Source organism: Haemorhous mexicanus, chromosome 13 (genome assembly GCF_027477595.1).
Source record: "Haemorhous mexicanus isolate bHaeMex1 chromosome 13, bHaeMex1.pri, whole genome shotgun sequence".
NCBI classification, from domain to species: Eukaryota; Metazoa; Chordata; class Aves; order Passeriformes; family Fringillidae; genus Haemorhous; species Haemorhous mexicanus.
This window is the reverse complement of record NC_082353.1, coordinates 3,846,995-3,872,028: the sequence shown is the minus strand read 5'-3', so window position 1 is coordinate 3,872,028 and position 25,034 is coordinate 3,846,995. Positions and strand designations below refer to the sequence as shown.

At 54.1% G+C, this 25,034-nt stretch overlaps 3 protein-coding genes and 1 long non-coding RNA gene across 4 annotated transcripts; 1 reads left to right on the top strand and 3 right to left on the bottom strand.

The window, feature by feature from the left end:
• Nucleotides 1-857: 857 nt before the first annotated feature.
• LOC132333185 (cytochrome c oxidase subunit 5A, mitochondrial) lies at nt 858-8,263 on the bottom strand. Its single transcript, XM_059858008.1, has 5 exons — nt 8,002-8,263; nt 5,153-5,269; nt 1,983-2,104; nt 1,521-1,643; nt 858-1,021 (listed from the first exon to the last, which is right to left on the bottom strand). The coding sequence occupies exons 1-4, from the start codon at nt 8,084-8,086 to the stop codon at nt 1,530-1,532; spliced, it is 438 nt and encodes a 145-aa protein (XP_059713991.1). The 5' UTR covers nt 8,087-8,263; the 3' UTR covers nt 858-1,021; nt 1,521-1,529.
• Nucleotides 8,264-10,709: 2,446 nt separating this feature from the next.
• Nucleotides 10,710-11,518, bottom strand: RPP25 (ribonuclease P and MRP subunit p25). The gene has a single exon (XM_059857972.1). The coding sequence runs from the start codon at nt 11,331-11,333 to the stop codon at nt 10,710-10,712; it is 624 nt and encodes a 207-aa protein (XP_059713955.1). The 5' UTR covers nt 11,334-11,518.
• A 6,011-nt stretch (nt 11,519-17,529) lies between these two features.
• On the top strand, nt 17,530-24,725 carry SCAMP5 (secretory carrier membrane protein 5). Its single transcript, XM_059858038.1, has 7 exons — nt 17,530-17,590; nt 19,121-19,197; nt 19,457-19,585; nt 21,272-21,428; nt 22,081-22,182; nt 22,343-22,460; nt 22,571-24,725. The coding sequence occupies exons 2-7, from the start codon at nt 19,191-19,193 to the stop codon at nt 22,763-22,765; spliced, it is 708 nt and encodes a 235-aa protein (XP_059714021.1). The 5' UTR covers nt 17,530-17,590; nt 19,121-19,190; the 3' UTR covers nt 22,766-24,725.
• Nucleotides 18,576-24,980, bottom strand: LOC132333203 (uncharacterized). Its single transcript, XR_009488085.1, has 2 exons — nt 24,841-24,980; nt 18,576-23,070 (listed from the first exon to the last, which is right to left on the bottom strand). It is a non-coding gene; the product is annotated as an uncharacterized LOC132333203 (long non-coding RNA).
• Between the last annotated feature and the right edge of the window lie 54 nt (nt 24,981-25,034).

Genomic DNA, 25,034 nt, shown 5'->3' with positions numbered 1-25,034 from the left:
GGACTCATGGACTGAAATAGGAGACTTTTCGAGCCAGATGTCATAAGCTCTTAGAGGTCTATTTCACACCCAAGACAGCTCAGCTACTTTTGGAGGCATAAAATGAGCAGGATGGCTTCTGTTGCAGTGTTGGAAACAAAAAGGTTTTAATGAAAGGCAAAAAAACTTCTTACAGAGAAAAACTGAGCCAGGTGCAAGAGGTTCTTGCTCATGGTAAAACATCTCACAAAAGCGATCAGTTTCTTTGTTCTCTTCTTTTTCTAACAAATTGTCAGGCAGGACTTTTTGGCTCCTGACCAATTGTCCATCCTTAAGTTTAAGGTGAAGAACCCCAGGCCTATGAGATGCCTTTTTCACCTAATCGAGGAGAGAAACTTCTGGGCTTATTTCCTTTTTAAGGGGACAAAGGATAGTTTTGTCACTCCATCAACAAGAGGCACATTCCTATACCTCACCCTCTCTATACATATAAAAAGCAAGAGGAGAAAGGAACAGGAACTGAAAGTCTTACAATGGATGAAACAGTGGGATGGGATGGGACTGTGGGACAGAGTCAGGCATCCTGCCCTGCAGGGCTCTTGTCCTGAGCCCACTGTGCAGAAAAAAAATTTCTGTTTTCCTAGAAAATTCCCCTCTTCTAGGAGGAAAATAACAACAGAATTAAGATAGTTCCCTTCTCCTCCCACCTACTTCTGTTGGTTTATTTTCCTTCCCAAACCCTTGCCTGGGCTTAGGAAGGCTCTGGGCACGAGCTCTGCAGAGAAAGCCACAATTTAGAAGCTCCTAAGAGCACATTTATGGTTTGTTCCTTCTTTTTCCCTACAAAAGCAGCAGGAAATGACCACATGAGGCACTGGTAACACATGAGTCAAACCAGTTTTTCCTTTATTAGGCCCAACTCCACAGCACTTCCACTGTGACTCAATAAAGGAAGAAGTTATGTCAGGTAAGATTTAAAGTTTGTCTCTCCAAGTGACGGTGTACAATCTGGTAGCATCAGCAGAACACTTGAGTGATCCACCTGGCATAGAAAACAACAGGGGGAAAATAAAAAAAAGACATTAAAGAAGCAGCCTAGGAACTCCACAAAGTTTCCATGAGGTCCCAAATGAGTTATTCCCATCCCTTTTACCTTCAAAGCCTTGTTTACCTATGCTCAGCTCAAAAATGCAGGTACTGCATTCCCAGCCCAGCTGATTCAGGACCCCTGGCACCAAGACATTGTATCCCAGGGCAAGGAGGAGGAAAAGGACTGAAAATATCCAGAATCAAGCACTATTTGCAGCAGTCTGACACATAGTATCTCTATTCTAAGCATAATATTTAAAAAAATAATATGACAGTGGTCATCTCCTGAGGAAACTGAGTTAAGAGGCTTCACTTCCACAAGGATTTTTATTTAGGGTTTTATTTTAGTCTGGGATTAAGGCATATTAGGTCTTTCCTATGCTGTTTTTGCCAGGGGGTTTGGCGCCCAGGACTCCCACACCAAGAGTCTGGGAAGCAACATCAAACCTTACCAACAAGGTTTATGCTTTGTCCAGGCCCAGTTCCTCTGGAGTGGAGATTCCAAGTTCACTCAAAGTTGGTCTAAGCTCCTGGATAACGTAAGGATAGATTTCCTTGTGGGGTCCTGCCTTGTCCTGAAAAAAAAACCCCAAAAAACAAAGAATGGAGTTACTTCAAAATACACATTTCCAAAGCCTCCCACTTCTGCCTGTGGCAGAGCAGAGCTCCTGGCCTCTAGGGCTGAAATAGAAGTCCTGGCTTCTCTCAACTCCCTGGCCAGGCTGGACTCAGGTTTCAAGGAGCTGGTTTCAGGTGTTTCCCAAGAGAGCTTTCTGAGTTACTTCTCTCAGTCCCGCAAGAAAGCCAGCAAACTTTGTGCTCATCATGGAGGCACTGATGGTGGTTTCCCTTTGGAGCAGGGAAAACTGCCCTGCTGGCAGGCTCTGCTCTGGGAACAGGGCAGTTCCACCCACCTTTACAACCTCTAGGATGCGGACAGCGCTGGCAAAGTCATTTAACCGTCGGCAGGCCCTCAGAGCCGCGTCGATGATCTTGGGCTCCGGGACCAGGTCGTAGCCCACCAGTGTGTTGATGCCTGTGGAGACAAGGAAACACCAAGGGGAACTTGGGACCAGCTTGGCATGATCTCAAAAGGACCCTCTTGCTGTCTGCTCCCTTCCTCTCTGACAGAAAATCCAGCAGCTCGTCAGCCAGGTGCTGCTGGAAGGATCCCTCTGGCTGCAATTATCTACTCAGGAAATCACATTTTTAAGGCACAACTGGCCTTGAAAGATGAACTGTCCCACTGTATTGCTCCTATACTGCCCCACACACCTACAGCACACTGCCCCATGGACATACCCCAGTCCTATCCCCCCTGTGCACACACCCCACACTGCCCTACAGATCTCCCCAGCCCCATAACCTGTGCACACACCCCACACTGCCCTACTGATACCCCCAGCCCCATAACCTGTGCACACACCCCACACTGCCCTACTGATACCCCCAACCCCACAACCCCTGTGCACACACCCCACACTGCCCTACTGATACCCCCAGCCCCATAACCCCTGTGCACACACCCCACACTGCCCTACAGATACCCCCAGCCCCATAACCCCTGTGCACACACCCCACACTGCCCTACAGATACCCCCAGCCCCACAACCCCTGTGCACACACCCCACACTGCCCTACTGATACCCCCAGCCCCATAACCTGTGCACACACCCCACACTGCCCTACTGATACCCCCAGCCCCATAACCTGTGCACACACCCCACACTGCCCTACTGATACCCCCAGCCCCATAACCTGTGCACACACCCCACACTGCCCTACTGATACCCCCAGCCCCATAACCTGTGCACACACCCCACACTGCCCTACTGATACCCCCAGCCCCATAAACCCTGTGCACACACCCCACACTGCCCTACTGATACCCCCAGCCCCACAACCCCTGTGCACACACCCCACACTGCCCTACTGATACCCCCAGCCCCACAACCCCTGTGCACACACCCCACACTGCCCTACTGATACCCCCAGCCCCACAACCCCTGTGCACACACCCCACACTGCCCTACTGATACCCCAGCCCCATAACCCCTGTGCACACACCCCACACTGCCCTACTGATACCCCCAGCCCCACAACCCCTGTGCACACACCCCACACTGCCCTACAGATCTCCCCAGCCCCACAACCCCTGTGCACACACCCCACACTGCCCTACAGATCCCCCCAGCCCCATAACCTGTGCACACACCCCACACTGCCCTACAGACACTCTCAGCCCCATAACCTGTGCACACACCCCACACTGCCCTACTGATACCCCCAGCCCCATAACCCCTGTGCACACACCCCACACTGCCCTACTGATACCCCCAGCCCCATAACCCCTGTGCACACACCCCACACTGCCCTACAGATACCCCCAGCCCCACAACCCCTGTGCACACACCCCACACTGCCCTACAGACACTCTCAGCCCCATAACCCCTGTGCACACACCCCACACTGCCCTACAGATACCCCCAGCCCCATAACCCCTGTGCACACACCCCACACTGCCCTACAGATCCCCCCAGCCCCATAACCTGTGCACACACCCCACACTGCCCTACTGATACCCCCAGCCCCATAACCCCTGTGCACACACCCCACACTGCCCTACTGATACCCCCAGCCCCATAACCTGTGCACACACCCCACACTGCCCTACAGATCCCCCCAGCCCCACAACCCCTGTGCACACACCCCACACTGCCCTACTGATACTCCCAGCCCCACAACCCCTGTGCACACACCCCACACTGCCCTACAGATCTCCCCAGCCCCACAACCCCTGTGCACACACCCCACACTGCCCTACAGATCCCCCCAGCCCCATAACCTGTGCACACACCCCACACTGCCCTACAGACACTCTCAGCCCCATAACCTGTGCACACACCCCACACTGCCCTACTGATACCCCCAGCCCCATAACCCCTGTGCACACACCCCACACTGCCCTACTGATACCCCCAGCCCCATAACCCCTGTGCACACACCCCACACTGCCCTACTGATACCCCCAGCCCCATAACCCCTGTGCACACACCCCACACTGCCCTACAGATACCCCCAGCCCCACAACCCCTGTGCACACACCCCACACTGCCCTACAGACACTCTCAGCCCCATAACCCCTGTGCACACACCCCACACTGCCCTACAGATACCCCCAGCCCCATAACCCCTGTGCACACACCCCACACTGCCCTACAGATCCCCCCAGCCCCATAACCTGTGCACACACCCCACACTGCCCTACTGATACCCCCAGCCCCATAACCTGTGCACACACCCCACACTGCCCTACAGATACCCCCAGCCCCACAACCCCTGTGCACACACCCCACACTGCCCTACAGATACCCCCAGCCCCATAACCCCTGTGCACACACCCCACACTGCCCTACAGATCCCCCCAGCCCCACAACCCCTGTGCACACACCCCACACTGCCCTACTGATACTCCCAGCCCCACAACCCCTGTGCACACACCCCACACTGCCCTACTGATACCCCCAGCCCCACAACCCCTGTGCACACACCCCACACTGCCCTACTGATACCCCAGCCCCACAACCCCTGTGCACACACCCCACACTGCCCTACTGATACCCCCAGCCCCATAACCTGTGCACACACCCCACACTGCCCTACTGATACCCCCAGCCCCATAACCCCTGTGCACACACCCCACACTGCCCTACTGATACCCCCAGCCCCATAACCTGTGCACACACCCCACACTGCCCTACTGATACCCCCAGCCAAAGTCCAAAGAAAAATGAGCATAGCAGAGCTCAAACACACTGTCCTTGGAGTAAATGCTACTGTCCCTCCCATCCAGGTGTTAAAATCATGGAATCATGGAATGGTTTGGGTTGGAAGGACCTCAGAGATCACCTAGCTCACCATTCTGTCATGGGCAGGGACACCTCCCACTAGACCAGGTTACTTCAAGCCCTGGCCTCGGACACTCCCAGGGACAGGGAATCCACAAAACACCAACTAAAGTTGTTATTTCTGGTCAGAAAACCTCTATTTCCTCCAGGTTATGCTTCCCTGGTCTCCACCTTACCTTTCCTAAGCTCCCAGGCATCAATATCTGGCTTGTTGAAATACGTCACCCAGCGAGCATCAAATTCTTCATCTGACTCTTGTGACCCGTGAGAGTAGCAGCGGGCAGGAAGCACAGCTGAAGGCAGGAAAAAAGGAACAAACTCAGAGCAAAAGGAACACAACACTGCTTTAGTCCTGACCAAGAGGCCAGAAGAAATAAAATATGGATTTCCCTTGTTACAGTCAGTCCTGGATGAGCCCTGGGTGGATGTAACTTATTAAATATAGTGGTTTATGTTGTAGTAGTGGCTGCTTTTTTCCGTATCAGACTTCCAAAGTGCTCCCAGAGCACTGGTCAGAGCAGGGGCAAGACACAAAAACCAACTCTGGACACCAGTCCTTCAGCCTTCTGGCATTCCTTTTTCTGTAGAATACAGGAACTCTGCCTCTTCCCACAGCCAAGCGAGACTGAGAAGCTTTAACTTGTACATCCTTCACCAACAAAATTCCATGCAATTCCTAGAGAGGCTCTCAAAAGCAAAAGGATGAGAGATATTCCTTCCAGCAGAAGGGCTGGAGGAGGAAAAAAATTGACCACTGTGGCTATCCAAGAGAAAACTCCTGGATCTCAAGGCTACAATTGCATTAATTTTCGATAACTAATCAAAAAAGCAGATTGTAGGCTAATGCACAAATTAGTCTGACAGGGTCATTAATTCGTTTCTTCACTCAGCACTGTCACAAATTTGTTTTTTTTTGGATTAACCTGTCTTTTTTTACCCCACAAAGGTTGGAACAGTTTTCTAAGGGAACTAAACCGAAGGCCCACAAGCCTGGTGCTTGCTTTCCCCACTGCTAATCTCACTCCACTAATATTTGCAGAGAAGTCACACACCAGATACGACCTTGGAGCTCAAAGCTCTGCTTCACACAAGTCAAATTTAGCTCCTGACTTTTTCTTTCTTAACCCAGCATGAACCACTCGCAGTGATCAACTACAGGGCTTTATTTAAAACAAAACAAAACAACCCAACATCACAACTGGTTGTATTTTTGCTGATAACTTCTCTTTGGTTTCATTAATGGCAGCCTAATTAGCAGGCAATTTGCTTTTTTAACAAAATTTAACCTGGTCCAACATTTCAGCTGCAATACTCACTTATGCAATGGAAGCACGAAAATAGCTTTATTTATTTTAGCTATGGAAAAGTAAACAACAGGAAAAGACAGAATTAAAATGCTCTTTTGGTTCCTGTAGGGAAATTCCCCCTCCTTTTCCCAGCTCCAAAGCAGACCTTTGACCCTGCTCTCGGCATCACCTGCACAGCTGAGCTCAGAGCAAGAGCAGGGCTCTGGAAATGCTCCTGCTCCGAGGACACTGCTGAAAACCCTCCAGGTTTCAGCTGGCTGAAGGAGAATCCTTATTTTTCCTACACAAAAAAAAAAAAACCAAACCAAACAAAAAAAAATCCTACAGAGAAACAGCAAATCTCAGCTGGAGAAAAGCCTAAATTGAAGCACTCAAATACCATCTTTAAGTCAAAATCTGAAGTGTTTCTTCAACAAAACCATTCCCGGGATCCAGGAGGCAAATACAGACTATAAAAATCAAAGCTATGCCTTTCTAGGGTGTGTTTCTCAATTGCTGCTATGTTTCTTTTCCACATTAATATTTCTACCTGTATCTGCAGAGTGCCTCTGGCCTGAGTTTCAGCAGGGTCCATCAAGGTCACTGTCACACACATGACGTGTGTGTGACAGCCAACCTATCCAGGCAGAGATTCCCAGCTCAAGGAAGAGCCAAAGGGCAAGCACCTTTGCTTTAAAGTGAACTCTACAGGCATTAAAGCTAAAATCACCTAGTATGACACAAAAACATGTTAAAGCTTCTCTGTGAGGGCCAGAATTGGGCAGTTTTCGCCAGTAACGAGCACAGAAGAAAAGCACATGTGAAGAAATAAGTTAATTTACTGAAAATCTGACAACGAGGAGCCCAGGGGAGGTTTTGCAGCAACAGAACCTCCCTGCAAAGGGGTGGCAGCAGTGTTTAAGTGGGGTGTGGGAAACACAAGACCTTGGAAAAGAAGAACACAGAGCCAAACAGAAACGAGGCCCAGGAGCAACCGGGGTTCAGCAGCTCAAAGGAACAGCGAGCAAAGATTTTATTGGATTTAAAATAACAAAAGATCAAAGGTGTTGAGCAGCACCTAATAAATCCTGTGCTTATTGTTTAAAAAGACAGCAGCGACAGGCTCCCTAAGGCAGTTCTTTAACTCACACGTGCCGCAGCAGCTGCACACACAAGTCTCCGAGCATTATTAGTGTCTGTAATTAGGTATTAATTGCGATGCAGAAGTTAATTAGCTATTAATTGCGATGCACAGCCAGTACATTCTCTACAGCCTCCGTCTTCCAGCCCCGCCACCTTGGCCACCATCACAGCACGCTGCCTGGGGCTGGCCCTCCTACTCTCCCTATTAACTGGGGCATTAATATTATAAATAAAATTAATTGCGGTGTTAATTAGGAGGGTGAGGGCTAGCGCGGAGCTGCAGCGGAGCCGGGGGTGGCCGGCGCCCCGGTGCTGCGGAGATCACCGCCGCCCTCCGCCAATGTCACCTTGGTGGGGGGCGCAGAGAAAGCGCCGCCGCCTCCGCTGCAGCCCCCGGGCGGTGCCCGGTGCCCGCTGAGGCGGTGCCCGCGGGGGGTGCCGGTGCCGGTGCCGGTGCCGGTGGCGGGAGCGGCCCGCGCTAGGCCGCGGGGTCACCGCAAGGACACGCCGGGCCGCGCGGCCTCGCTCCCCGCCGCGCCGGCAGCCAGGGCGCGAACCGCGGCGGGAGGGACAGAGAGAGGAGTGCGGCCGCTCACCTGCTGGGCCGGCGGGCCGGCGGACGGCGGCGCGGAGGCCGGAGACGGCGCAGCGGCGGAGGAGAGAGGCGCTGGCGGCCAGCATGGCGGCGGGCTGTGAAGGGGAGAGACAGCACCGGGAAGCGGGGGCGCGCCGCTGGCTCCCGCACCGCACCGGGAGGGAGGGACGGAGGTGAGGGCCGGGGGGGGCCGCTGAGGCGGGTACGGCGGCGCGGCGGGGACGGACCGGGAGCGGCGGGAAGGGCGGGAGGCCGCGGGGACGGGCTGGGGGCGCGGCGGGGGCGGGTCCAGCGCCATCTTGGGGCGGGGCCGGCCGCCATTTTGTGCGTGAGGGGAGGGGCCGTCGGGGTTCCTTCGGTCACCGAGCCGCTTTTTGGGAGTGTTTGGGCTCGTTTATGAGGGGTTCAGCTCGGTTTGGAGGGGTTCGAGCTGCTGCCGCCCCCGCTTAGTCGAGCCTGCGCAGCCTCCCCGTCCCTGTCAGTGGACACCCGCCGCACTCGGTCCCTGTGAGGGGAATGGGCTCAGACCAGCGCAGCTGCCCGGTCCTCACTTCTCAGAGTGTCCCTGTCCCCACACCGTGGGCTGCTGCCCTCAGCCACCATCGCACCGGCCCGGGCACGAAATCACCCCAAAACTAATCCATGGGGCTGTGCTTCAGCAGTGCCGCACAAAACCACAAAACCCTTGTGATTATTCCACTCACCATGTCCTCCGGTATCATCATCCAGTGTTAAATACTCTTTTTTTTTTTTTTCTTTCTTTCTTTCTTTTTTTTTCTTTTTTTTTTTTTGTTTTGTTTTGTTTTGTTTTTGTTTTTGTTTTGTTACAGTCATTTTTTATTATTTTCTCAAGCAGGAAGCCATCAGCCAGCAAAGCAAGGGTGGTAAAATCCCCCGTTCTGCCTCTGTGATTGGAAACTACCTGCCTATGAAATCCATTAAATAGATCTTGCAAACTAACAAAATAAGAAGAAATAAATGATTTTTATTATTTTTTCCCTTGCTCAGAGAAATGTGAGGTGACAGCAGTGGAGGTGAAGGGCTGTAAGTGTTTAACTGTGGCTCTCACAGTCTTCAGGCTCTGATCAGGGTATTTACAGAGGGATTTATAAATTGCAGGTTTATTAATTAATTTTATTAGTGATTTTTTTTTTAATGCATTTGGGGTAGGTGCCTGCACCTGCTGTTCCTGTGTGGGGTGAAGGGTTGATCCTGAATGGGGTCTGCACTGGAGAAAGGAACTGGGAAAAGCTGGATGGGACAGAGCCCAAAGCTTTACCATCCCCAAACCCACCAAAAAATGATCATTAACATAAAAAAACAGTTGGAAATTAATCTTCTAGTGAAGGGAATCAATCTGCAGTAGGACAGATAAGCACGAGCCTCTGGCCCGAGGAGCAGTTGCCTGCTGAGGGAGATAACAAGGTCACTGCCTCACAAAACAGACCCTGCTTCCTCCTCTTCCTCCTCCTCTCTTTTCATTCCTGCTCCCTGCCAAGCAAGCCCTTGACAAAGAGGGAACGCTGACTGTCCCTGTAGAGCGGGAGTGAGGCAGGGAGATAAGGCAGCTGCAGCCAGAGAATCCCTCACACGTGGAGTTTGGGAAGGGTTTGCTCCTTAATACCGATTAATTCATCCCACACTGCTGCTAGGTGCTGGGCAGAGGGAACCAGGTGGATCAGGGCTTGGCATCCCACAACCCATACCCCAAATCTCCCCTGTCCCCACTGGAACTGGGGCTTTGCCAGGTGCTGCTGTGCCGGCAGAGGAGACCCCAATCTCGTTCTTCCAAGGGACAGAGTTTGGCTGGGATCCCCTTGTTATGAGCAGGCAGCAGCCTTCACTGTGCTGATCCGTGCCACGGCCAGCAGCCAAGATAATGCCCCCATTTTCCCACAGACATATCTCAACTATTTCTAAAGAGCTTTTATTTTCCATTCACTTCTCTTTACCCCCTGGAAGTGGCAGGGATTTTGCTTCGAAGCACTCTGCAGCCAAGGCACGACCCCAAAACCTCCTCATCCTGTGCTGGGCACTGCATCCAGTCACAATAACCCCCCCACCCCACGCTTCCATTGCCCCCAGCTCCCCGCACCATGGTTTCCCCCCACTCCAGACCAGAGTATCCGATGTGGGTTGTTTTATTTCCTTGTGCTGTCCCACAGGCAGGCAGCATAGTGCAGTGCTTGGCTCTGTGGGTGCAGGGAGGGAGCACCCCCTGTGCTTGTTTGGGTGGTTTTTTTGGGATGAATCACAGCCTCACAGGATGCTGAGCCAGGCATTAATAACTCCGACAGCTCCTCAGCAGTGGGTTTGATAATGAAGGTTTTATTCCAACAAGCTTGGGGCAAACCCATCTCTCCTAATGGATGAGGCGTTGCAGTGGGGAGTGGTGGTGGTGGTCCAGGCACCCCTCGGCTGCTCTGGCTCCCTGGGAGTCACTGTAGGATGTGGCTGGTGGTCACAGTGTCCCTGGGTGGCTGAATTAGAGGTCACCAGCTTCCCCCCCCACATCCTCACCTGCTTCAATCCATAACCAAGACATGGTGGGCGTTTAACACACATGCCAAATCTGGGGACCCCCATCCACAGGGGTCAAAGAGCAGCAAGTGGGGACAGGTCAGGGGGAGCCTGCAGCCCACCAGTGACCCGGGAATGAGTGGATATTCCTGCCTCAATACCTGGCAGGTGGGGTGGGAGGCACTGGGGTCAGTGGTCCTGCTGGCCAGTGGTGGTCCCCGTGCCCCTGGGGCTGTCAGACACCTGTACCTGCAGCTTCTTGGGCAGCAGCTCCTCACAGGGAGGCGGCAGTGGCCGCTTCAGCCCCTTGCTGGAGGATCCCAATGTGTCTTCTCCCACCTCGTGCCGGGGCTCAGGGGGCTGGTATCCCATCTGGTTGGGATCCAGGGGGTCCCGGGAGAGTAGGATGCAGATGGAGGGGACATTCTTGTGGACAGTCAGGTTCTGTGCGGGGCCGTCGGGCAGCGGGTCCTGGCTCTCCCAGACCTCCAGCACAGTTTGGTAGCGTACCTTGGTGACCTGGTGGAGCCCTCCCAGCTTGCGCTTCATGATCTCCACGCAGGTGATGGTCTTGGTGACCGCTCTGCCGCAGCCGCTGAACACGATCTGCCGCCTGCCCTTCAGCTCCATCTGGGCCATGGCGAAGTTCATCAGGTTCCTGATCTTGCTGCCCTCCTTCACTTTCATCTCCACCACGTCCGGGGGCAGGTCTGGGAAGGGTAATGGCATCTCCTCCTCCGAGGTCCTCACCTTTCGGAAGTTCTCCATCCTGGACTGGGCAACGGGCTTGGCTCTCCCTCCTTCGGCAGCCATCCTTCACCTCTTCCCGGTGGATGCACACAGGCTCCTAGCACCCCGCGACCATAGCAGGGCTGACCTCGCTGCCCTCCAGCCCAGCCCTGCGTGCTGCAACCACCGGCCCCTTCTCCTCGGCTCTCCGGGGGCTGGCAGTGTGCTCGGTGGCAGTGCCAGAGGCTGTCTCCTGTGGGAGACAGGGCTGCAGGATCCCGTGGGTGCTCCCAGTTGTTCCCAGCAGGGATAACAGCCGGCTCCAGCTCTCGGTGATGCTTGGGCTCCTCCGCTCCCACTGCAGCACTCGCTTCTGCTGCTCTTTGCTTCATTCTGGACTTCAGCAGCCCCCAGAGCTGTTCTGTGTAATTAGCAGATCCTCCCCCTCTCCCTCCCCTTCCTCCCCTCCTCCTCCTCCCCTGCTCAGCCGCCCATCCCAGCACCCAGCTCCTGCCTTCATCCCTGCCAGGCAGAGGGGAGGGCAGGGAACCCGGGTCTCTGTCCTGGAACAGAGAAGGGAATGAGGGGAGCGTGGAAGGCAGAGGGAGAAGCTCACTCTTGCCTTCATAATGTTCCCAAAGTCCTGCCCCCTTAAAGAGAACCTGGTCCCTTCTCTCGGCGCTCGCTCCTCTCAAGGACACCCTCTGCTAACTGCAAATGTCACCCTGCCTGCCTGCCCTGCAGCATTCCCAGAGGGATGCGGAATCCCAGCCACGCCGTGTCCAGGGATGGCACAAAGATGCAGCAGGTACTTCGGGAAGTACTTTGGAGTCTGAGCTCGACCTTTATTAGCCATGAGAGAAGCCCCTGGAACCCGCAGCCAGGAGAGAGCCTGGCAGATGGCATCGCAGGCAAGCATGCATCGAGTGTGCCAGGGCTCTGCTCCCCCCAGCACCCTGCAGCCTCAGCCCCGGCTCTGCCGGCAGGGAAACCTCTCAATTCTCAAAGCTCCGAGGAGCAGATGCGTGGCAGAGCTGGTATTCACGGGCAATTTCTCTCCCTCTCCCCCACTCCTCCTCCTTCCCCATCCCTCTCCCTGCTGCTCTCCCAGTCCCTGTCCCTCATTCACCTCCCAGTGTGAAGCTGCCCACTGTAGGCTCACCATTACATGTACTGGCAACAAATCCCAGAAAATCCGTGTTGCAGGCCAGGAGATGTCCCCTTCCTGCCCCCAATCCCTTCCTGGAGCAGAGGCGACATCCCTGCCCCAGGCTGGCCCTCTGCTCGCCCCTGTCACCTGCCTGCCCCCTCCCGCCCTGCTGGCTGGGGGATCATTGCACAGTGGAAAGACATGCGAGTATTGACTTGCAGTCAAATCTTATCGGCCTCTGGAGGCCCCTGGATTGGTTTCACTCCTAGCAGGGCTTGAAAAAATACATAAATAAATAAATAATTAAATAAATAAATCGATCCCATATCCGTGGAGGTAAAGGCAGGATGTGGCTGTCACCTCCTATCTGGGGAGGATGCCACATCCCTGTGGTCCCCAAAGCAGCTTTCTGTGGATCCCACTGCCTAAATGGGGGTGAATATGGGACACCCCCCAATCCAACAACTGGACCGGGGTCTGGTCAGGTCTGTGGGATGGGATGGGGTCCTCCATCCACAAGCAGTGTGCTGGAAAACCCCTGTATATGCAGAGCGTTGTTTCCCAAACAATCTAACCCTCCCTAAGGCTCCTTGGGCACAGAGAGGGAAACTGAGGCAGGGCAGGCAATTGCTCCTAGGCTCACCCCCAGCACCAGATCCAGGCTTTGAGCATTCCCAAGTCCCTTCTGGTGCTCTGCAGTAGTGAGCAAACCTATTCCCTGTGCTCCCACCATGAATTCCTTACTGCCGTGAGTCAAAGCAATGACATTTCTCCATCCTTCCATTTGACAACAATTAATGGAATCCGTGCAGAAGGCAATTGGCTCCTTCTGTGGGCAGGCAGGGATGGATTAAACCGCTCAGGGAAAGCTCTTCCTTCAAAATGTGCTAAACCCCTGAGGAAATAATGGGGAAGGATTTTAGCGACTGAGAAATCCCTCAGGGTCATTATCCAGGTAGCCTGGGTGGGTTACATGGACACAGAGGACTCTGGGCAAGCCACATGAGTCCCTGGTGCTGGCTGAAGCATCCAGCTCTTCTTTCCTGGCCCAGAACCAGCTCCTTCCTCCTGTGGCCCATTTTCCATGGCATCATGGCGCTTCCCCACCATTGGATGATGGAAGCAGCAGCAGTTTCTCCCCCCCTCCATCACTAATTGCTGCTTAATGAACTCTGCCTATCACAGCCTCCGAAATGGAGGCGGGAGAGGTGCAATCACAGCAAGGCTTCCAGAGGGTGCATTCCCCCCAAAGCCAAGGCTGTGCTGGGAGCAGGGAGGGCATTAATGACAGGGGCTTATTTTCCCTCTGCAGCACTTAAAATGTAAATGAAATTCATTATTAGCAACTCCGTTGCTAATTACCATCTGAAGCTATTCATTAGCCTGTCAGCTTATTTGTTGGAGGACAACAGAGTGAATGGGTTACTCCAAGCCAAGGAATAGCTGAAATGAGCTCAGTGGGATGGGAGAGGAAAAGCAGGGATGGGGGACAAAGGCACAGACAACTCCAGCCGTAGGGGGTCAGGGAAACAAAAGCTGGAAAAGAGAATGGGGAGTCCTTTAAAATGGAGAAGAAGCAAACGGGAAAGGCAGGAGTGATGAAAAAATAAGAGTAAAGTAATTACACACTGAGTATTGTCCATCTGTCCTTCTTGAGCAGCCACTGTGGTTACAGTGGGACCCACACCCAGGGAGTGGTTTCTGCTTCCCCTTTCCAATTACAGTTTCTCTCTGAGCATTCCAATGCCATCCCAACCCCATACCAGAGGATTTCCAAATCCCTGTGGGACCCTCTTGCCTGGTCCCAATCCCACAGGAGGTGTGAGCTTAGAAGAGCTGCTTGGGAGAGCAGCCAAGAGGAGAGCTGGTGGTGGCAAGAATGGAGAGGGCTGCTGGACACAGCACGGAGCCCAGACAAACCTGGGAAAATGGGGGAAAAACCCCAGAAACATATTCCTAACAGAGATCAGGGCAGCTGGAGAGGAGCAGTAACCTGAGCCCCTGTCCTCCATCTGCCCTCTCCATATTTTCTTTCATGCAAGGTGGCCCTGCTTGGGAACAGGATGGAAAGTGGGAGCATCCGATACAAGGAAAGTCTGGGCGCCATGGCCCATCTCTGCGTCACATCGGCGCGGCTCAGGTCTCAGCCTCTCATCACGTTGCACTCAGCAGCGGGCTGATGCCAGCATGGATTGTCACCCTGTCAAAAGGGGTGCAGAGGGACCTCCAGGATGCCACCGCTGCAGGGATCCCCTGCCCACATCCCAGTCAGGGTCTTGGAGCTGCTGCTTCCCAGGAGCAGCCCCCTGAGGATGCAGCACTGGGTGCAGGGGCTGTGCCAAGATGCCAGAGGAACCCTTGGAGCATCCTGGGGTGGCACCAGCTCTCTGCTGAGGTCTTATCCCTACCGTAAGCAGAAAATTACAGAGCTCGAGATAATCCTCATTTTGAATAGCCCGACAGTAAAAGAAAAGAGAAAAATCCCTTTCATAAGACAAATCCCTTTGCAGAGCTCCAGCATGATAAGCAGAGGAGTGTTGTAAGGACCCTGAAGGCATTAACAAACCTGAATGTTCCTCACCAACCCCAGCTGGGACCCCTATTCCCCCCCACCCATGGCCCAGAAACTCTTTTCAAGCTCAACCCTGGGGTCTCAGTCCTAGTGTCAGCTATGTCAGGACAGGTCTCTGGGTCAGCTGCAGCTGGTCTGGACTACAACCAACTGACCCTAAACTGGACCTGTGGATTGATTTCCTTGTTTTTGAATCTGTTTTCTTGCTGGGAATTTGCTGCTTGATCCAGCCTTTTGTTTGGCCCTGCCCTTCCTCCCCAGTCTGCCCTGCTTAGGCAGTGTGGGATGGGCAGGGAGGCTCTTCCCCCTCTTATCCCTTGGCTCTCCAGGCATTCCCTGTGAAGGAGGGGAGCACACATCCATTTGATTCCTGAATATCCCTGACTGGAAAACATGCAGGCAGGCAGGAATGTGGTAGTGCCAAGGGCAAGGATAAGCTCTGTAGGTGACCATTCCCAAAGCTGGAGAGAAAGAAATATGGGACAAGAATCCAGTCCTAAATCTCCAGTGTGCCCAGTGCCCACAGGCAGAGCGAGAGCAGCTCTCCAAGGCGCTGAGCATATCCCAGTGCTTGGCAGGAGTTGGAATCCATGATCCCATCCCTGCCCCCTCCCTTTCCTTCCCTGCTGCTGGGCAGGGCATGGAGTTGGATGTGCAGGGGTCCCTGCTCTCTGAGAGGATCAGCTCAGGGTCCAAGACCCAGAAAGGGGTCAGAGTGGACAGCTGGGCCCTCTGCTATGGGGTCATCTGTGGCACACTGGTTTTCCTGCTTCCCTCTATTTCACCATCTGTGAAGCAGGCATTTTCCCTGATTCTGCCAGGTTTCTTTCCTTGCATCCCCACAGCAACGCTGTTCCCGTGCTGAAGGGTTTTGGCCACCAGGGCTCACTGGTGTAAAGAGATTTTACTGCTTCCTTGCCCAGCTGTTCTCATCTTCCCGTGGTGGGATATTGTCCTTGCTGCCCCTCCATGACCCTCGAGGCTGGACCCTGGGAAGGGAGGATGATTTAGTTGTCAAATAAAGTAATTTTCACAACGTGTCACTGATATTCTCACAAGCACTAAGGCAGGAGGTCCAAGTGGTGTGCATAGAACTCTGTGTGCTGACACTGAGAACAAGGGACACAGCCTATGGAGCTCTCAGGCTGATTTGCGATTTATATCCCTGTCCTGTGTGTGTGTGTTAGTCCAGTTCCTTCCCCTGCCCTCCACATCCCAACCTTGGCATTGCTGGTAAAAGCAATTAATGTGCCCTCTGCCCTTCATACAAGCCATTAATTAATTACTGCTCCCAGAATGAAGCACATCAGGGTATGGACATGGAGTACCCCAAACTCGGCCCCAAACTCCCCCCAGACTGGGGGAGAGCTGCTGGTTTCCCATTGCCTCCTGGATAGAGGGAGCCTGTATGCCCTGCCAGGGGCTGTCCCCAAGAACCCCTGACCTTCTGAGGGTGGTCTTCTACCCACACAGTGCTTTCCATGCCCTGGGTAGGGGTCACTGCATCCCTGCCCCACAGAGCCCCATCCCTGTAAAGCCCCCCAAGCCCCATAGAGTACTCCCAGTCCCATGGAGCTCCCAGCTCCATGGAGCCCCCCAAGCCTCATAGAACACTCCCAGCCCCATAAAGTCCCCAGCCCTGTACAGCCCCTACCCTATACAGCCCCCCAAACCCCATAGAGCACTCCCAGCCCCATGGAGCCCCCCAAACCCCATAGAGCACTCCCAGCCCCATGGAGCCCCCCAAACCCCATAGAGCACTCCCAGTCCCATGGAGCCCCCCAAACCCCATAGAACACTGCCAGCCTCATGGAGCCTCCAGTCCTATAAAGCCCCCCAAACCTCATAACACACTCCCAGCCCCATGGAGTCCCCCAAACCCCATAGAACACTCCCAGTCCCATGGAGCCCCTGGCCCTACAGAGCCCTTGCTCTGTAGAGCTCCCCAATCCTCAAAGAGCACTCCCAGCCTCATGGAGCCCCCCAAATCCCATAGACTACTTCCAGCCCCATGGAGCCCCCCAAAACGTCATAGAGCACTCCCAGCCCCATGGAGTCCCCAGTCCTATAAAGTCCCCCAAACCCCATGGAGCACTCCCAGCCCCATGGAGCCCCCAGCCCTAGAGAGCCCCCAAAGCTCCATAGAACACTCCCAGCCCCATGGAGCCCCCAGCCCTAGAGAGCCCCCAAAGCTCCGTAGAACACTCCCAGCCCCATGGAGCCCCCAGCCCTAGAGAGCCCCCAAAGCTCCATAGAACACTCCCAGCCCCATAGAGCACTCCCAGCACCAGGGAGCCCCCAGCCCTAGAGAGCCCCCAAAGCTCCACAGAACACTCCCAGGCCCATGGAGCCCCCAGCCCTATAGAGCCCCCCATAAAGGCCCCGCCCCTACTCTCAGCCCCGCCCTTTCCCCATGGCCCCGCCCCTCCATCCGGCGGCATCAGGACCCTGGACAGCGGCGGGCCCTCTCGCGAGATCCCGGCGCTGCCCATAGCCCGGGTGGCGGCGGCGCCGCAGTCTCGCGAGAGCGCGGTCGCTGCAGCAGGAGCAGCACCGGGCGGGCGGGCGGCCGCCGCCACCCGCCGGGACCGGAGGGGACGGGACGGATCACGCCACGTGGTGAGTCCTGGGAGTGTGGAGAGGGGAAACGCCTCGGCGTGAGGGCGCTGGATGCTCCCCTCGAGGGGGCTGACCGTCCTTTGCACCGACCTCCCGCTCTGCACCCCCCTTGCGGGGGGGGATGCGCGGCATGGGGACAGCCGCGGTGACCCTGCACACGCGTGGGTGCACCGGGGACCGAGCGGGGGTTGGGCCGCCTTTCTCCCCGATCCAGGCCGCTGCTGGGAGGCTGCGCCGGCTTTGAGGTGGGGATGCGTGGGGCACGCAGCCCTTCACGCGTGGAAACGCAGGGGCAGCGATGCCGAGCCCTGCCTGCCCTCCCCAAACGCAGCCAGCGCATCACAGGGGTTTCTTCTCGGTGCCATCACCTATGCGATCCCCGTCCTTTTTCCATCCACTCCACTATATCCCTCATTTTGCAAAAACAACCCCACCCGAATGCATCGCTGTCCCGGTGCTTTCGCCCCACGGTGGCGCGGCTGTGGGGCCGGGGGTGCCGGGTCGTGTGTCCCCGCTCCCGGCACACGTGGGTAGGGGCGGCCGGGCGGACGTCACCGCGCCCGAGGAGCTCGTATTTATAGCACTGGCGGGATGGAAGCATCCGGGGGCTGCCGGCGGATGTCGGGCACGGCGAGCCCTGGGCGACGCGAAAAGACCCCTAGAGAGAGCCCCCCAAATCCTCCCGGGAGCCGCAGGCACCAACTGCCGGGACCCCGTGTCCTGGGAAATGTGTTGGCCGCTGCCTGGATAGCTGGGAAAGGGCAAAACCTGCAGGCAGGTGGGGATACGCCATCTTCACGTTTCTGTTTAAAACCTCAGGTATTAATTTTTTGCTTTAATTCGCCGTAATTTTCACATCTGGCACAGAGGTGAGCATGGAATGGTCTGGGATGGTCCTGGGATGCCGAGCTCCCCCTTTTCCCACCTGCATGCTCTGGAATGAGGTGCCAGATGACATGAGTAATTGTTAAGCCAGGCACTCAAGTGACTCATTAGTGGCAATCGCCACTGATTTATTTTTTTTTCCAGCTGATTTCTCTGCTCTGATTTTTCTGCTCCCTTTTTGGCCTTGTTTTTGGCTTGGGCTTGCAGAGACAGCAGCTATGAGGCAGCCAGGTAGTCCCCTGTGCTGGAATTCAGCAAAAAACAACAATAATACATTTTTTTAAAGAATTATTTTGGGGCCAGGTCATGAACTTTAAGGTTTCAAACTGCCCACAGCCACCTCCCTTCCCTGCTGCCCTACCTGGCCCTCTCCTGGATGTAGGTCAGTTGGGAGTGGGAGGCCCCACATCTCTGGATCCTCTCGTAATCTTCTGCCTTAACTGGCACATAAGCCTGAGCCAGAGGAGCCGGGATTTATCACACTGCCAGCCAGGTGCCAGCCTGAATGTGTGATAGTCCAGAGTGTCACAGAAGTGAAGCCAACTGCTGTCCTTGAATTGTTTGGGAAGGGGGGGAAGGTGAAGGCTTTTGCAGATGTCCCTGACCACTTCAATCAACCTTTTTTTTTCTCTCGTTCTCCTCCAGCTTTGCTAAAGCTCCCACGTTTTTCCCAAGTATTTTTCCTGAGGAGCAGAGAGGCTGAGCGTGTGCCAGCATGGCAGGTATGGGGGGCTCAGGAAATCATTGTGGCCATCATGTCACCTTGTTAGTCACCAGTGGGGTGGTGAGTGTCCAGGGCTGCAGGATCTGTGTGGCCAGTGAAGGCTGAATTTGATCCTTTGGGGTGGGTTGGTGGCAGTTTCCATAGGAAATCCTTAACTCCTGTGTAAAATTTGACTGTTCTTGGGGTTATTTAGGAAGCCTCTTGGTTTTTGTTCAGCTCTGGGCAGTTCCTGACACCAGTGAAACTCTTCCTTGCAGAAAAGGTGAACAACTTCCCTCCCCTGCCCAAGTTCATCCCCCTGAAGCCATGTTTCTACCAGGACTTCGATGCCGAGATCCCGCCGCAGCACCGGACCATGGCCAAGCGGCTTTACTACCTCTGGATGCGTGAGTGGCCGCGTGGGAATGGCTCCAGTGGGATCTGTTTGCCTCTCCAAAGGCTGCTCCTCTGGGAGCTGCCAGCTGAAAGGGCAGGGCAAGGTCAGGGGAAGCCCTTCTCCCCCTCCAGGCTTGGTGTCTCCTGTTAAAACTCAGGAATGAGAGGTGGGCTGCAGCATCCCATGGATCCCAGCCCTTCCAGCCTCCAGGATGGAGCTGTGGAGCTGGCTCAGTGTCCCAGGATCATTGGTGGTGCTGTTGACATCCTGCTGTAAGGAGGAGACGGCTCAGACTGGAGTCCTGGTGTGCCTGCTCCCCAAAACGCAGAGATTGAGGCTTCCTGGAGCTTGCCTGTTCCTCTTGCATGCCTCTGTGTGCCGTGCTGTGCTAACAGAGCTGTCACCAGCTTCCAGCCCTTCCAACTATCCTGGATCTCTCCTCTTCACCAAACATAGGCAGGGAACAAAGACAGAGGGACAGGTCACACCCCAACATAGGTGGAAATGTGCACAGCTCAGGGCAAGTTGGCACCAGCATTGCATTTCCTTCTAGAATAACTCAGTTCCCTTATCAGGCACTTCCCCTGAACTTTGGAAGCACCAGCCCAGGGAGCGCCCTGTACTTTATAGGGGCATGTTAGGAAGAGCTGAGCTAAAACCACAGAGGTTGTGTGTTCCTGCTTTTGCCATGGCACCAGGCTGGCATCCCTGGAGCTGTGTCCTGTCAGGAGGTTGACCCTGGGGTGGCTTCATCATGTCAGGAGGCTTCACTTCTTTAAGGCATGGGAGGAAAAAAGCTGTGCTTCCCTGTGGAAGCTCTCTTGGGGGTGTTCAATTCCTTTCCCATCCCAACCAGGATGTTCTTCCTCTTAATGTAGCAGAGCTTGGTCCTTGCTCCTCAGCACCAGCTCTTAGACCCAGTCACTGTCCCTTGGGTTTTGCCTCTGGAGATCCTCTCTGCGTCATTTTCTCCCCAGCAGCCCCTCAGACACCCAGCACAGAGTGGCTGGAAGATCCCTTCATGTCCTTTAGGGCAGCTGAGCTCCTTGCCTTGCCAGCTGCAGCTCTCAGGCAGGCGGTGGTGGGAGGGCTTTCGCTCTCGTCGAAATAATGAATCATTCTCCGAACTCGGAGGCGTCAGAATGCAGCTGAGCCTTCTCTGCTTTGTCCTGTGTCTGCTGAGCTGGGACTCATAGTCGGAGCCCTTGTGTGGCCTGATCTCAAGGAGGGGTGGGCGAGGGAAATGTGTCACCCCCTGAACCGGCAAGGCGGGGTCAGGAGTTCGGGATTTTGGCTCTCAGTGGTGCTTGGGGAACTCCTGCACAAGCTCCTTCAGCAAAGATGTATCTGGAGCAAGCAAAAAACTTCACAGTTCCTCCAGTTTCCTTCTCATAGTGGAAATGTGTCCTGGCTGGATAGGAGCAGGAGGATGCAACTCCTGCCAATCTCAAGAGCCCAGGAACTCCTTAGGGAATTACAACTCTGAGTGATACATTGATTTTCCTCCTGTTACACTCAGCTGAGGCCTGACCCCTTTTGGCCCAGCCAGCCTGGGAGTGTGCTTCCAGCTTAATTTAAGGGAAGTTCAGCTAGGACAGGACTCTGAGGCCACATCCCTAGGGTCGGGGTCCTTGGTGTCTCAGTGCCACCCTTGCATCCGTGCTACTCTGCTCTGTGTGTGTGTGTGTGTTTGCAGTGAACAGCATCACCTTGGCGGTGAATCTCGTGGGCTGCCTCGCGTGGCTCATTGGAGGCGGCGGAGCTGTAAATTTTGGACTGGCAATTCTCTGGCTCATTCTCTTTACGCCCTGCTCCTATGTCTGCTGGTTTAGACCTATTTACAAAGCTTTCAAGTAAGTGGTCGCACCTGAGCCTGGCTTCTTTCTGCCTTGTTTTCCTTCGTAAACGGTCAGTGTTTAGCTTGGGGCATTGCCTGACTAATTGGGGGAATTCCTTTCTGTGCAGCCCTTTAGCTTTACTTTCTAACCTTCAAAACCAGAGTGTTTGGGATTTCCTGGGGGCCAAACCCCCCATCAGGCCATGTAAGGACACTTTCCTTGTGCCTCTGTGCAGTGGTGGGGGACAGTGGTGAGGATGCAGCTGGGGTGCCACTTTCCCTCTCATCCCTGAGGCATATCTCATATTTTCCCACAAATCCTCGAGGTGTTTGTACAGATTACCCAGGGTGCTGAGGTCAGTCCCCAAACCTAGAGAACTGGGGGTGTATTTATTCCCCATGTGGGGTGGTGTGAGCTGAGAGCCGTGTCCCAACACAGATGTCCTCAAGCCCAGCTGACTGAGCCATAGGGAGGGTCTGGTGCCCCGTGGCTTTCCCAGGTATCCCTTGACCACCTCCAGCCTCTTGCAGTTTCTCCTTTGCCTTTAATTTTTCTTTCCATCACCCTCCTGCTAAACCATGGCCAGGTCTGATACGTCGGAGCATCTCCCTTCCCTTGGAGTGCAGTGGGGATGGAGGTGCAGGAGTGACTGAACCTTCTCTTGCAGGACAGACAGTTCCTTCAGCTTCATGGCCTTCTTCTTCACCTTCATGGCCCAGCTGGTGATCAGCATTATCCAGGCAGTGGGGATCCCTGGATGGGGGGTCTGGTAAGGAAAATGCTGCTGTGCTGGGTACAAGGGTGGTCACCGTGGTGGTTTAGTGTCCTTACTGGTTCTCTCCTTGGGGAAGATGTTTTGAGGAGCTGGGAGGGCTGCTGGCAGTTTGAGAGAGCCGGTGAATTAACCGGTTGTTTCAATCTCCTTGCAGTGGCTGGATCGCAGCGATTTCCTTCTTTGGGACCAACGTGGGCTCAGCTGTGGTGATGCTGATCCCCACTGTGCTCTTCACAGCCATGGCGGTCTTCTCCTTCATTGCTCTCACTATGGTATGGCAGGAAAAACAGGGGTTTTCCACATGGCTTTGGGTGGTCCTCCTGCCACCCCGGGAGGTCCGCGCCGGCCGCAGGCGCTCAGCCCCTCTGGATTTTCCCTGCAGGTGCACAAGTTTTACCGGGGCAGCGGCGGGAGCTTCAGCAAAGCGCAGGAGGAGTGGACCACGGGGGCCTGGAAGAATCCCCACGTGCAGCAGGCGGCCCAGAACGCGGCCATGGGGGCGGCGCAGGGCGCCATGATGCAGCACGAGACGCAGTACTCGGCCACCCCCAACTACACCTACTCCAACGAGATGTGAGCAGCAGCGGGACTCTGTCCTCGGGAGGAAGAGCTGGGGGGGAAAAAGGGAGGAGGAAGCCTGAGCCGAGTTTCTGCAGCTGTCTCAGAAAGTCAGAGTGTACCATAATGATGGTTCTTTTCCCGTCTTTGTAACAAGATCCTTTGGGATTTTTTTTCCTTTCCTTTTTTTTTTTTTTTTTCTGTTTTTCTTGTCTTGAGGTCTTCTTTTCTCCTTTCTTTTTCATTCTGAAGAGGCCGTGAGTTGACCTGCAGGGCTCTTGTTGTGCGTGGTAGTCAGTGTCCGTTCACGTGTCTTCTCTTTCCCTGTGGAATAGTGTATGGTGGTGGTTTTTTAATTACTGTGGTGATAGGTGTACGTTAGAACCTCATCAGCCAAAAGCCCCCCCGTGCCCCCAAAAAGGGAAAAAGAGCAACCAGCACCCATCTTCCCTCTTGGAATAAGCCCCGAACCTCGGGTTTTTGATGTGTGTGAGTTTTCGCTTTCAGTTGGTAGTGTCCAGCCACTTGCCACTGTCTCAGCAAGGGCAAGCAATCCTGGGAATTCTCCTTTTTTCTTTTGCTTTTTAACTAGCAGGTGGCTGGCTGATTTAGGATTAAAAAAAAAAAAAAAAAGAAAAAAAAAAGGGAAAAAAATATAAGAAACCCTCAATCCTGCTGTTGATATGCTGGAAGCCAAGAGATTCCTAATCTACACCCTGGCTCAGGATCTACAACTTCTCTCAGTGTGTGGTGTTGTGAGTAGTTTACACTTGACGTGGAGGACCAGTGTGTGTGTGCGTGTGTGTGTGTGTGTTGGGGAGCAAGGACAGGTTTTCCCTGTGGGATACAACCATCCCATTCCAGATTCTGCATCCTGAGTCTGTTTTTTTTTTTAAAGGCTTCTGTTCTGAAAAGCAGCTGTAAAAGCAACAGAGTGTTCTTCAGAGGACCTAGGCTTGGGCAAGGCTGTGGGTCAAATCTTGCCACCCTAAATCCCAGCACATCCAAGCAGTCTCCCTGCTCATGGAAATAGCCAGGCCAAGATTTGTCCCCCTTAGCTTTGGAGGTTTGTGTTAATTTAAGTCTCTTAAGGAAACCTCCAGGCTGGAGGGAAGGACTCCTGCTCACCTGTGCTCCTGAAAAGCGTGGTGAGATGGGGCCCTGTGTTTTCCTGGTGCAGAAATCCCTGTCAGGCCCGAATCCCTGCCCAATTTGGGGATGTTGGACATTAAATAATGATCCTCCACCCTAGCAGGAGGCAGCTGAGCTCAGACCATCATTTCTTGGGGAAGGTGACTGGCACACCCTGGAAAAGATTATGAGTAGGAGCATAAATGGGATGGATGCTGCAGGGCAGGAGTAGGGAAAGCTACTTCTCTGAGATGCTTTTCAACTCTAAATGCACTTTAGATAAGCCAAATTTTTCTTCAAGTCCTTGAAAAGCAGCCCAAACAGAATCCAATCCAGCCCTTTGGCTCCAGTATCTCCTGCCTGGGACAGGGAAAGAGCTCAGTGTGCCACCAGCCAGGACTGTGCGAGTCCCCAGCCCCGTATCTGTCCCCTCCAGCCCTCCAGTGATGCTTGGATGTGACCCCTACCCCTGAGAATCACCCCAAAAAGGACCTTTTCTTCTCCAGCAAAGCACACCAAGACTAGTTTCCTTTTTAAGGGTGTCACTCCAGTCATTCTGCAATAGGCAGTTGTCTCTTGACCAGACTAAAATGCAGCTACTGATAAAATGCCTGTGTGTGTGTGTGTGTGTGTGTATATATATTTATGTATAAAATGTCAGGAGAAAAGTAATCCTTTGCTAAGCCTATTATGTACTTAATCAGGTTTAAATATTGTGCAATCCATTTCTAGCTCGCCTAAAACTTACTCTGCCAAACCACATGCTCTGTCATCCGTGTCTGAGAAATGATGGATTAAGTGACTTCACCTCTTGCATTGACAATAAGATGCATCAATAATAACTGTAATGAGCTGTAACTAACAGACATTGCTTCAGCACCTAACCCTCCTCTCTGATGTGTCTCCTGAGTGTGTGAGCGCTGAAACGTTGCCCCAGTGGGGAACTCGACCCCTCGTTCTCACCTTGGTTATTTCTAAGCTGTCCCTGCTCCAGGTGGGGCTGATGTGGGTGTGATCAAAGCGTGGTGCTTCTGAAGCCCACGCGGAGGGAGAGACGGGCTGTTCCTGCTGCTGGGCAAGAGGCCACTCATAGAACACACCTGGGCTTCTCCTGAGGTGTCCCTGTCGCCTTCCACGTCCTGCAGTCAGCAGAGCAC